At 27.1% G+C, this 13,605-nt stretch overlaps 1 protein-coding gene across 1 annotated transcript; it reads left to right on the top strand.

The window, feature by feature from the left end:
* Window positions 1-6,181: 6,181 nt before the first annotated feature.
* LOC105122444 (probable WRKY transcription factor 49) lies at window positions 6,182-8,839 on the top strand. Its single transcript, XM_011021544.1, has 3 exons — window positions 6,182-6,917; window positions 7,053-7,199; window positions 8,230-8,839. Exons 1-3 carry the CDS (start codon window positions 6,661-6,663, stop codon window positions 8,744-8,746), a joined length of 921 nt encoding a protein of 306 aa, XP_011019846.1. The 5' UTR covers window positions 6,182-6,660; the 3' UTR covers window positions 8,747-8,839.
* Window positions 8,840-13,605: the final 4,766 nt, after the last annotated feature.

Below are 13,605 nucleotides of genomic sequence, written 5' to 3' on the forward strand. Positions count from 1 at the left end.
ATGTATAAATAAATAAATAAATAAATAAATAAATAAATAAATAAATAAATAAATAAATAAATAAATAAATAAATAAATAAATAAATAAATAAATAAATAAATAAATAAATAAATAAATAAATAAATAAATAAATAAATAAATAAATAAATAAATAAATAAATAAATAAATAAATAAATAAATAAATAAATAAATAAATAAATAAATAAATAAATAAATAAATAAATAAATAAATGGTCAAGGATTGTCAGGCTAACAAGCTATGCCAATATATCTGGCCCATTTAATAAAGATCCAAGTGCTTGAACTCATGGTTTTTTATTGTAAATAAAGAGAATGACATGTTGTTGTTTTATATTATTTTTTTAAAAAAAATTAGTCAAACAACACCTTTTCTGATTTTGTTTAGATTATGGACATTATAGTAACTAGAAAATTAGAATTCATTTTTTTAACATAAAAAGGTATTTTCAACTTAAAACAATTAGAAAAACACAATAGGTACATTGATAAACTGATCCAAGGTAAAAAAAAAAAAAGTCTTAAAATTTAAAATCAATCTGAAATAACTTTTTTTTTAGTTCATATTTATTTTTAAGCAATTTTTAAGTGAAAACAACTTAAGTTGAACTTCTCTCATTAAATAAAACATTTTGCCATAAATATTGATAATTTTAGTAATTAAAATTAGATCAATAATAATTTTTTTAACGTCAAAAACTAGTAAATTTCTCTTTTTTCTTTCGTTTCAAATCAAGGACTAAAAAAATAAAGTTTTGTGGAAACTTCAAAAATTGAAGGACCTAATTATTATAATTAGTAAAGAATGAGGACCACGTTGAAAGTTTAACAAAAAAAAATAGAAACACCACCAATCTTTTCTGCATGTTTCATTTTAGTTTTTTAGCTTTTTATTTTTTTCTTCTATGATAATTTTACCTAAATTAGTTATCAATAAAATTTTTAAAAGGTAAAATTAAAAAAAAACTTATCGAAACAATAAATATATAGTACTCATGAATGTAAGTCAATGGAGGATAATATTTCCTCTGCGCCCTAAGTATTTTACTTAATTAATATTAAATAGTATTTAATTATTATTTCAAGATAAAAAAAATAGAGAAATAAATACAGAAATATGTTTGTTGCGTAACAAAACATTATACCCGACTATTGTGTTATAGTTAGGCAACTCTCCTAGGTGTTGTTAGGTACACCGTCAGTGACTTGGATCTAGGCTAAGCAAGCCGGGAACAGGTCGAACGACTCCATTCATCTCCACACGTGAAAATCAGAGACTAGTGGGACCCAATTAGTCATACGTGTCAGCCAATCACAGACCAGATGGTCCCACCTAATAAAGGGTTGACTTTGGAGAAACGTCGAGGCAAATTATGTCTGCAGACCCCGTGCTCACTCCCCACCTCCCTTCGGGAACCAAGCACACCTAAGCCCACTCTGACAGTCAACCACAGCTTGTCGTTATGTGTGGCATTTTTAGAACTCACAAAAGTCAAAGCCAGATGCAGACGTAACTTCCCTCACTTCGAAGCAACCACACAAAAGATAATCTCTACCATGTATACTTCTGGATTGCTCGCCATGGTGGTTGTATTTGTATCCCTGAGATAATCGAGTAGGTATTTGCTCTATTATGAGAACAACATTTTGGGTCTCTTTCTGCTAATGCTTATCAACTTTTTTTATTTATAGCAAAATCTAGACGAAAAAATATATCACTTTCTAAATTCTGTTAAATGTAATATGAAATGCATTTGATGTGAATATTGTCTTAACTTTTAACAATCACGGCCAGAAAATAGCAAAATCTAGACGAAAAAATATATCATTTATGGTTTTTATTTAATTAGTAATATAATCACCAATAATTTTTTTTTTTAAAAACTCATCGTGTCAAAAACAATTTATCATTAAAAATTTTGTTAGTAAATTCATCCGTAATTATAACAAATTATCAATGAATCTAATCCATTAAAGAATTATATTTATATGCATGTTACCATTAGAAAATTACATTTAATAGTGATAAATCCTGTAGTTTGTTTTCAACTCTTTAGAATTCTTTGAGAGACTTAGTCCACCGGTAATTCTATTGGTATTTCACTTTTTATTGATAATCTTGATGGTATTATATGTAAATTCTTTTAATAAAATAAAATAAACAATACAATTAAAAAAAATAAAATATAATTAATTTTTTTAAAAGAAATTTTTTATTATTAATTTAAAAATATTATTAAAATATAATTAATTTTTTTAAAAGAAAATTTTTATTATTAATTTAAAAATATTATTAAATATAATTTATTTATCTAGTGGATAAAAGTTGGAGGAGGATGTAGAGGTTAATTTGCACTAGAACTAGGAGGGTGACAAGTTTAAGCACAATTACTAGTAAGGGCTGCCAAAGTACTTGAAGACATTCACTTTATCCCTCAATTCAGTTGTCTCGGCCTTAAGTTATGTCATCTCAACTTGAACCTATTCTCGTATGATTTTATGGACAACCAGTGATGATTATATGAACAATCAGTGATTGCTGACTTGATTCAAATTGCATGGTCCAGTGACGTTATCATTTTTCTATATTGTTATGACCACATTGTTGTCAACCTCTTCTTAATAATTTTTTTCCCTATACGTCAATTTTATAAAATAATGAGTTTATTAAAATAAAAAAACTAACTAAATTAAATATTAAAAAAATAATTGCTAATGTATATACTTATCTTGAACTTTCTAAACCAAACATCAATTATAGGTTTTCATTCAAGATTTTTAGAAACTTGACTCCATTAGATAAAAAAACACTTCCATCGATGATTATATCGTCGATGTTATCGTGCAAGTAGCTTTAATATTTGTAAACCTAAATTTTTATTCATTCATTAAAATTAATTATTCACATTTTATCTATTGTTGTTTATTTTCTTACTATTTAGGAAAGGAAAACAAACTTATATATTGAGGTCAAGCTTCCACTAAGAAATATACTTACCAATGTATACATTCTGCTCAGAAGAGATACCCCCTTTACGAGTCGTCCTTATAGTTTTTATTACTTTTTGTGATTCTAATTAAATGGATATAAGATTGTTATCCAATATATTATTGGTCTAAAATATCTCATTTTATATACCTAACAACCAATAAATATAAAACATGAAATCACAACACTTTTGTTCATCTAAACAATGCTTACATTAATTTAAATTCCAACAATAATGCAACATTAAACCACAATGTACATACATGCAAATCAAATTTTACTATTTAGAGTGTTTAATGCATTAATGACCAATAAAACATAAGGTAAATAATCATGCCTTTTCATTTTACACACGATAACATCTATATTTTCACAGTAGTACAAGATGCATAACTTTGGACACATATCAATTGTTTAGTATCCAATGCAAAGAGGTTTCATCATAGATTTAACATCATAAAATTTTTCTCAGTTTATTCCCTTCAAGTAAAATGTTTCTTGTCCATTTGATGATTCTGTCATAACTGACCTTATTTAGTCTATAATCTGACATGATAATGAACACTTATGCAAGAGATGATAATTTATTATGATTTGTGTGTTCATCTATAATGATTCGTCGAGATCTTTCAAAAGTAAAAAAAAAAAAACTTAGTTACGTCTATATTTGGTTCTTTATCTATAATTGAACATTCACTTGCATAACCCTGATTCGTTTATATAAGGATTACTATTATTATCTATAACCTCATACACATTGCTAATATTATAAGTTGAGCCAACTATCTCCTTTACCATGGTCTTATAAAGAATATATGGTTCCCCTTGTACAAATCAACATAAATATTTTTTTTATAAATTTATTTTTATAGAAAATACATTATAACAACATCTAGATCAAGAAAAGTTTTATTTTTACACCTCTTCCATGGATATCTAATACTGCCTTTATTAATATTCTTTGTATTTGATAGTGTATAGTTAATAAAACCCTCATACCCATAACAATAATCCATCTTGCATAATTCTTCGGGTGAAACTCGATACATCAAGAATGATTATCCCTTACTTATATGAAACCTATACAAAATATTAGTGACAACATGTATTAATTAATAATATGAATTAAAAATTTATTAGTGCCCAACTAACTAGCTATCATTAGTTCAATTCAAGCTTATTCAATATATTTGAATAGTACACTTTAATCATTATTGATTTTCACCAAAAATTCAAATTTCTTTAATCAACAAAAAATTTAAATTAACAATAAAATTGATAAAACGTGAAACATACCCATTAAAAAACTTGTTATTTCATTTATTATAACTCACATAAGTTACAAAATCAAACTCAATTTCATCAAATGACAAACAAATATAATTTTTTAAAATCTTAAACAAACCCTAACATGTACAAATGATATATTCATACAACATATTTCTCTAGAAAAAATATATCAAATAAGTAAACACATAAATAGACTACATATAATATATATAAAAATACCAAAAAGTTAACATAAAAAAGGGTTAGAACAAAAAATAGATAGGCTAGTTTACTTGATGTGGTGAATCTTTAAAAGAAACTAAACTAGGATTAAAATACTACTAGATTGAGTGTTGAAGTGGCCAAATTTATGATGATTGGAGCTAGATTTGTGACAAAATAGGAGGGGGGAAGGGTGTTGTTTTATGTAAAAGAAAATGAAAGAAAAAGAAGAAATGGAAGTGTCAGCGAATACAGTCATATTGCTGGTTATAACTTTAATATTATCGATAAGTTTACTAATAAAAATTAACGATGATAAATTATTATTGGCAAGTTTATCATGAGACATTAGATTTGCCGATGAGATTAACGAGGAAAAAACTATCTATTTCTTTTATTAAATTCCATTGTTAGTTTCCTTAGTAATCACTAACGGTTACCAATAGAAACAAAGATGTTATTATACGTTGGTGAATATTATTGTAATTTGTTAATGGGATTTTTTTGTTGGTTTTTCACTTGGTATTTTACAAATTTATGATAGTGAAGGAATTGATTTGGCAATATCATTTTTGCTAGGCCATTTGTAATTCTAAAAGTAATAAATTACAAGCATATTTGACTCTCCAAACCTTATTTGTAACCTTTTATCTTCACTTACTAGTATGATTATCAAAATATTAGTATGATTATCAAAATATGTGCATTGTCGAATATGTGACACCTAATCCAGATTAAAATATATTAATTTTAGAAATGATATATATAAAAATAAAAATTATGAACTATAATAAAATTATGTGTATAAATTTGTATGATTTTTTTAGGGCTTTTAGAAAATTGAAATAATTCCAGCTTATTTTATATTTTTCATAATTTACTAAACTTTTATTGTTTGGAAAGTTAAAAAAAAAACTTTCCACTTCAAAAAATCTTGAAATTATATTTAATTAATCTTGAAATTATATTATTAAATAGATTGAATTTATATTAGCATCTTTAAAACATTTCATCTGACAATATCAAAAAAGGAATAGAGAGTACTAACGATCAAATCAAACAAAGAGATAATATTTATCTAAAACATGATAGTTTAAGGATAAAATTTATCAATGATAATAAAAGCCTCAATCTTAGTTGTTCATAGGAAAAAAAAAAACATTAAACTGTTTGTAGTGTGTTCTTTTCCTTACAAACATAATACAGCAATTTCAGGTGAACCATTTCTCCACTATCAAAAGATAATTTGGGCGCATGCATGAATTGGCAATAATTAACTTGATCTGCTAATGTTATCCAACCAATAATGAATGCTCCACTGCCATTAAGGAATTTAAGAGAGAATGATACCAACACTGAATCAGAATAATTAATAACTTAGATAATTGAAGGGTTTATATATATATATATATAATTTTTATTGATTCTTTAGTGGTTGACTCTTGCTTTGGTTGAACTGGGGTCATGGGTCAGGTAGCTTAGGCCCCCCTCGAGTCACCTATGTCATCAAAACTCTATAACAAGACAAAGAAGACACTAAATGAAATTTCAGAGAAAACAAAAGTGCTAGAGATAAGTAGTGGAAAAAGAAATTGTGAAGCTGTCTTATATAGAAGCTTGATCAACCGGCAACATATAATGGAAGGACACTACTCTTCAATCAACCAACTTTCCACAACAATTTTTACTTGCTCAAATGCATCGTAATTTTTTATTCGCCTTGTTATAAATCTAGACGGTAGATGCTGCCGATTGCCTTGGTGTGCAAAGCGGGCATTTAAGCCTCATAAAAAACAATATGGTGGTGACCCAGTGCTGGACCTTCAACCAAAAATGTTACCTGTTTGACAGTGTTGAAATTTTTGAGAAAGTCAAGGTAGAAGACATACAAGATAGTAATGTAGTATAGCTCTTTCTTTCTTTCTTTTCTCTCCAACATAAACAAAGTAAAATCTTGCTTTAAAAGTCAAGAGGGCTCGTAGACGTTACAAATTCCTCCTCATCTACTCCGCTCTCTCCTCCTCCTCTTCCTGAACCTTTCTCTTACTCACATCTCTTATCACTAATTACTCTTTGGTTTCTTGTTCTGTGTGAGACAGAGATAGATATTATTGTTGTAATGCACAGCTGATTAATTGAGTTCCTGTTAGAGAGAACAACATGGAAGGAGTAATAAAGAGTAGTACATGGTTTGATCATGAGAGTGAAGATGAGCTTGTTAGAGAGCTTCTTGATGATGAATCTCCTTTCTTTTTCTTGCCAAAGGAGAAAAACCAATCCAAACCAAGTACTACGAATGAACAAACTATCAACAAGCTCATATCCAAAGTCTATTCAGGCCCAACAATCCAAGATATTGAGAATGCTTTATCGATGTCAAGCAGAGAAGACCAATCCCAAGCAGTTTCACAAGCCAGGTTTGAAGTTTGAACTCCCCTCTCTATATCACTCTTAAATAAACTTGAATTATTTGTATAAATTAATTAAGGTGCACTTAAAATGATTTAATTAAACTTCTATATATATATTTCCATCTCTCTTTTATTCCCCAGAATTTCATTGTTGGAAAAGGGTTTGAGTAAGATGGAGAACAACAAGTACACTCTAAAACTGAAGAGATGTGGCAATGGGATGGATGATGATGGTTATAAATGGAGGAAATATGGGCACAAGTCTATCAAGAACAGCCCACATCCTAGGTAACTAACCATCTCCTTAGTTACCTTTTTTTTCCGTATAGTTTATATATATTTTTTACGTCAATCATTTTCCTAATAGTTGATACGCTTATCCCTTGTATTATAAGAGATCAAATAAAGTTGTTAATGATTAATTTAATTTTCCGGAATCAAGAATATTTAGCTGCAATAGTTTCTAGTGATTTTTTAAATAATTTAATGTACTAATATTAAAAATAAAAAATTATTTTAATGTCATTTTAAAAAATGACTTTATATCATAATATTAAATACACATTTACACACACTTATAGTTGATAATTTAAATTTTTTTTGTTGTCAATGCCAAGGAAATGCCCAAATTACCCTTTGAATCTTTTTTTCTTTTCTCTTCTCTTCTCTTTATTTTTTATTTTTTATTTTTTGTGAAACCTTTTGGGTATCTTCACGTAAATTTTCCTTTTCACTTAAATCAGTGGGAGAAATAATTGGGGGGGTGGGGGGGGGGGGGGCTACTATTTATACATCGTCAAGAGATTTTGAATTAGTAATAATCTCTCAATTTCTTTCTTATTATATAACGAGACCCGGTATACGTATCAAGTATGCATAACTTTAATTTTCTTTCTTTTTTCTTTTTTCCCTTAGAATTGCATAAATAAGATTGGTAAACGATATCGGGTTTCTAAATTATGAATCAAAATACAATTAATTTTTAAATTAAGTATTCATTGACATTAGTTTGTGAACAAATTTGAGGATTTAATTGGTTGCTTCTATCAATTAAGATTTTCATCAATTTCTCTAGCCTCTTTCTTATTCACCATATATCAATTTCTTCAATTAAGCGTTAAGAATACTAGAAACGCATATGGCTTTGAGTGGATGGAGGATTGAGGATTGTTCTTCGTTTCTTTTAGAGAAAAAATTGACATGCTAAACACGTTATAGTTAACTATGGTGCTGTCCATCATATGACATATGCCATATCTTTGATATGTTTGTGTAACCAAAAAACTTGACAACATAAATTTTGTTGTGACTGGAACAGAAGCTATTATAGGTGCACGAACCCACGTTGCAGTGCAAAAAAGCAGGTGGAAAGGTGCAGCGAGGATCCAGACACACTCGTCATCACTTACGAAGGACTCCATTTACACTTTACATACCCTTACTTCTTATCGAACCAGCCACAGAATGGTGATCCACCTTCCAAGAAGCCCAAAGGAACCATTCCAGAAGCCGAGTTCCAAGCCCATGCAAACCAACTAACACCAGAACAAGCCCATGAGTACTCGGCGCATGTCACCAGTCCTGGTTCCCTGCCTAGCACCAGCACAGCTGATGATAACGTGCATGAATCGGGTTTGGAAGCAATAGGTCCTCAAGGGTTGCTTGAAGATGTGGTGCCTTATATGGTTCGGAATCCATCAAACTACAACGTGTCTTCAAATTCTTCATCTTCATCTTACCGTTCTCCGCCCGCCTCACCACCTTCCTCCCTGTCTTGGTCTCCCGATCTTTCCCATTCATTTTTCGATATTGCCTTGGATACTAGCATCGCGTGAATCAGCATTGAAAGTGCCCCAGAAGCCAGTTATCCTCTCTTGTTTTTTGTTATGGCCCACATATAAAGGTTTAATATTAAAAAATTATATCAACTTAAATAGATTATTTATATTCCCAATACCTTAGTCTTCTCTCTGAGTAGTGATGTTGCCCACTTGATCCACTCTCAACTTCTGTAACTCCAAGCTAAGATGATAAAATAATTTCAAGTAAAGGTGATAATTCAGATAATTGGGATGAGAAATTGTTACTTCGCTTCGGAAGTACTTAAATCATCCTCTCTCTTTGATAATTCGAGGAACCCAAGTTTTTTTTTACCCAAGACCCATTATTTTTTTTACGTGAAGTGCTAAAAAAGTTATAATTAACTATACAAAGGTTTCATTTGTTTTGCCAAAGAGCGAATTTCTTTTGAAAAAAATCAATTTCATGAAAAATAATTTTAATTTTTTTTGTAATATTTAGTTATATCATAAAAAACTATTAATAAATGTAATTTTTAGATATTAGTTTTTTTTTTTTTTTACTTGTGCCATGCTTCAAGTCCAATTGTTTTTCCAATAAAAAAGGTAAAAATATAGACCTTTTCAACTGTTTTTTGACAAAACAAATTCTAAATATAAACCAAAAAATTTATACACTCGTCTAATTAAATAAATTTAGAACCATTTATAAAATTAAATAAAAAAACTCATTCATAATAACTAAAACAAAACTAAAAAACTAAAAAAATATATAAATTAAGATATTTAATCTCGCAATACAAACCATTTACATAATAGTATTTAATGAATTTATTTGTAATAATCAACTTTTATTAAACTAAATGACAATAGAAAGAAACAATCATAAAATTTATTGAAAAAATAAAAGAAAAAAATATCATGCAAAGCTATACATATCAAAAATATTATCTAAAAATTAATGTCTTTTATCTTTTTAAAAAAGCTAATTTATATAAATAAAAAATAAATGAATCAAAATATTCTCTTTAGAAATTAAATATATAAAAAACAATTTCTATTTAAAAAAGATTAAATAAGCATAAAAAAATCATAAAGAAGGGGTATTACTTGAAATATAAACAAAAAAATATTTTAAAAAATACATATAAAAAAATATTAATTTAAATTAAATAAAAAAAGAAAAAAAAAGGCTACGCATTATTAAGCCTAGCCTACTAGACAAGGACCAATGCATGGTCTATAAGGGAAGGACCACCTATGCGACCCTTGTGTTTTCTTCAATCAGATAGGGTGAAAGATACGTTATTTGCTCTAAAGTATATATCTTAAAAAAATTCAAACAACAAATCGTCTGTATTTACTTACACTGGTGATCAAAAAATTAGAGCTTATAGTTTTTTAGTCTAGAAACTCTATTTTTAACTCCTTTTTGACACATATAACACCATAGACACCTTTATAAAATCCATTTATGGCTTTATAAAACAAAATAAAAATAACACTCAAAAACTCAAAATCAACTTAAAACAAAAAATCTTCTAGAGTTTAGATATGTTTTTTTATGACAATTTTAAGGAAAACAAAACATCTAAATAGAACTCTTCTCACCAAATAGAAGTCATTGATACCAAGATCAATTATTTTCGTGATCGAAATTAGTGTAACTGATGATTTTCTCTCTCTTTCTCTCCCCTCTCAAACTAGGAACCTAAAATAATAAAAAAAGTGAAGTTTTGGACTAAAATTGAAGGGACCTAATATTTAAAATTATGAAAGTTTGGGGACCAAAATAAATATTCCAACCAAACTTTGATAATACCACTCATTACCTCTTTTTGTTTCACTTTGGTCTCATGTCTTTTAATTTGACCTTTCCCTAACAAATTAACCAAAATTGGCCTTCAATTTGGCCTTATAAAGATGAAACAAAAAAAAATTAGGATGAAAAAAATATACTGTAAAAGTCTATAGTGAATTGTGAGAGGTACTATAAGCTATAAGGAATAATATTTTCACCATGCCTTGATGTCGATGCTTTGCCATAGGATCAGACTATTGTTTTACGTAGAAAATGTTTTTTAAGTGTTATAAGCATGTTTAAGAAAAAAAATAAAAATATACTACTTGTTTCACAGATCTAATTGAGTTGAATAAGTTCGTTGTGTTTTACTTAGATAAAAAAATTGGTGATGACAATAGATGAACTAAATTTAAAAGAAAATTATCACAATTGCTAGGAAAAATATATTTTTAAAATAACACAAATATTGTAACTTAATTCACACCCCATTAAATACAGAATGATGAAATAAAACAAAAACAATTAGCCTTAGTCTACCTGAGTTAGCATGACAAACATGTAATCCTGATAATTATAATCGAGCCACGTTGGGAAATACCACCAAACTCATGACCTAGATCATAAAATTAAAATAATTTAATAAAGAAATGAAGAGAAATATAAAGCCCTTTTTTTAAAAAAACAATAATAATCCACGTTAATTTCTCAAACTCAGGATCCATGTTAGTAGCCCAAAGTACCATATCTGAAAAAATCATGAAGTCCATTTCTCAATAAATCAAATATTAAAATAATAAAATTAAGAAAAAATTACATAAAAGAATTAAAAAATAGTAATTAAAAGAAATGAGAATCAAAATTAAAATACAAAATAAATTTTATTATTGATTAAAATGTGAAACTGAAAAAAAAAATCAATTTAGAAAAAGAACTTGGAAAATAAATAAAAAAATAAAGACCAAGATTGGCATAAAAAAATGATTGAAGGGTGAAATTGAATAAAAAATAACTTTAACAAAAGAAATAATAAAAAATAACTAAATTTGTAAAAAAAAAACATTTTATAAATTTGAATTGATAGATAAATTAAATTGAAAAAAATAAAAATTTTAAAAAAACCAAGAAAATAATTAGAAATCAAAACAATGAGGAATAAATTGAAAACTATAATACCATAAATTTAGATTGAAAAATAAAATTAAAATCTAATAAAACTTAAGAAAAACTAAGAAAAAAATTAAAAATTAAAATAATAAGGAACAACTTTGCTAAAACGGCATTATACTAATATAGCGAGCATAAAGTTGTTATGCATTGGAATAAAACTTTGATTTACTCCACGCATCATGCATTGTATGCATGATTAATGTGGAGGAATTTAAGCTCGGTCCAGGAAAAATGAAAATAGTAGGGCTCGCACGTATAACATCCGTTAGTTATCTTAATAAAATGGGGAAAACTGTCAACATGCCCTTACATATTATACAATTTGCCAATGATTACCCTTTTAAGAAAATCAATTAATTATAATTTTCAGTTTATTCTTATGCTCTATATACTTTCATATCAATTATTTTCATAAAAAAATAACAATTACATATATAATAAATGATAGAGACAGCATTTAACCGAGTTTACTCAACTTAAGATCCTTGTAACAAAAAACATATTTTATTAATTTAAAAAAATATTTTTACTAGTTTATATTGTAATCTCTTATGTATTTCATGTCATCGTCAATTTAAAAAACAAAATTGATAAAACAAATATATTAAAAAATAATAACAAATTAAAAATTACAATTGATTTTTCATATAATTCATAAATTGTTAAATATATAAAGTATTTACAATAATATTTTTATATTTGTAATGTTTTTGGTTCAGTCTTCACAAAGAAAATGAGATATTGTACGTCTTTCCTTAATTCAGTTTATAAGTACACCAATGAACATTTTTTCCTCACAAGCATTTCATAGTGGATGATGCAATATGGAAAAAAATAAATTCTAACATGTAATAATCACCTCCTTAAAAGACTCTTCTATATAAATCAACCATCATAATTTAAACAAATATTTATAAAGGCTAAACCTATCTTTTGCACTTTATATTTTCACCGATTCATAAAAATAATACCTCTATTATCAATTCAATCAATTGAACCAATGCATTTTTCATTTTAGCAAATCAAGTATAACTCTTTCAACATAAAAGAGTTATAGCAGTAAATTAAATATTTTTCTTTACTATTCAAATTGTTTTTATTGAATTGTTTTTACTAATATTAGTATTCATTTCACCATATCTTTTATTCTATATAGAATAATTATATGTTCATGTCAATATTTTATATTTTACTGAAATGAGGTTTGGGAGTGGATGAGTGGTGGTGGAAAACCTAGCACTTGCGAAACAATATTTTATGATGGTGTTTAGAAACCCTAATATGATAAAATCAGTAATTTTTAAGTAAGAAATTATAATAAATAAAATAATAAGTTTTGAATTCTAATAACAAGAGTATTTGTTTTTATTTTGGTATGATAAATTCTCAGGGATTTAAAAGTAATAATATATAGAGAATAAAAATTATGAACATTTCACCAGGGTGATTTAAAGAAAATTTATAACCCTGAAACCTTACTATTTTTACTAGAGTTGAGGTTCAAGAGAGTTATTTTATTTAAATAGCATTAATGAAAGATAAGTATCTCTCATATATATATATATATATATATAGGCAAGAGAGTTATTTTCTTTAAATAGCATTAATGAAAGATAAGCATCTTTTATATATATATATATATATATATATATATAGAGAGAGAGAGAGAGAGAGAGAGAACATCGTCGACATTAACAATTTATATTACAATTTATAAGAATAAATCAATATAGGCTTATGACCCAATATAGAGCCAATAATGATTTCCAGACCTTTAGCCATTCACGCTTGGCAGCATGCTGTCAAGCCTACGATCAATAGATATAGCAGCAGGCCAAATCCATATCTAATTATGCTTGGTATGCAATCAAGCCTAATATCAATGGGTTGAGAGGGATGAAGAACACATATTCACTTGGGTTTG

The sequence above is a fragment of the Populus euphratica genome, unplaced genomic scaffold, assembly GCF_000495115.2.
Source record: "Populus euphratica unplaced genomic scaffold, PopEup_1.0 scaffold20.1, whole genome shotgun sequence".
Lineage (NCBI taxonomy): Eukaryota > Viridiplantae > Streptophyta > Magnoliopsida > Malpighiales > Salicaceae > Populus > Populus euphratica.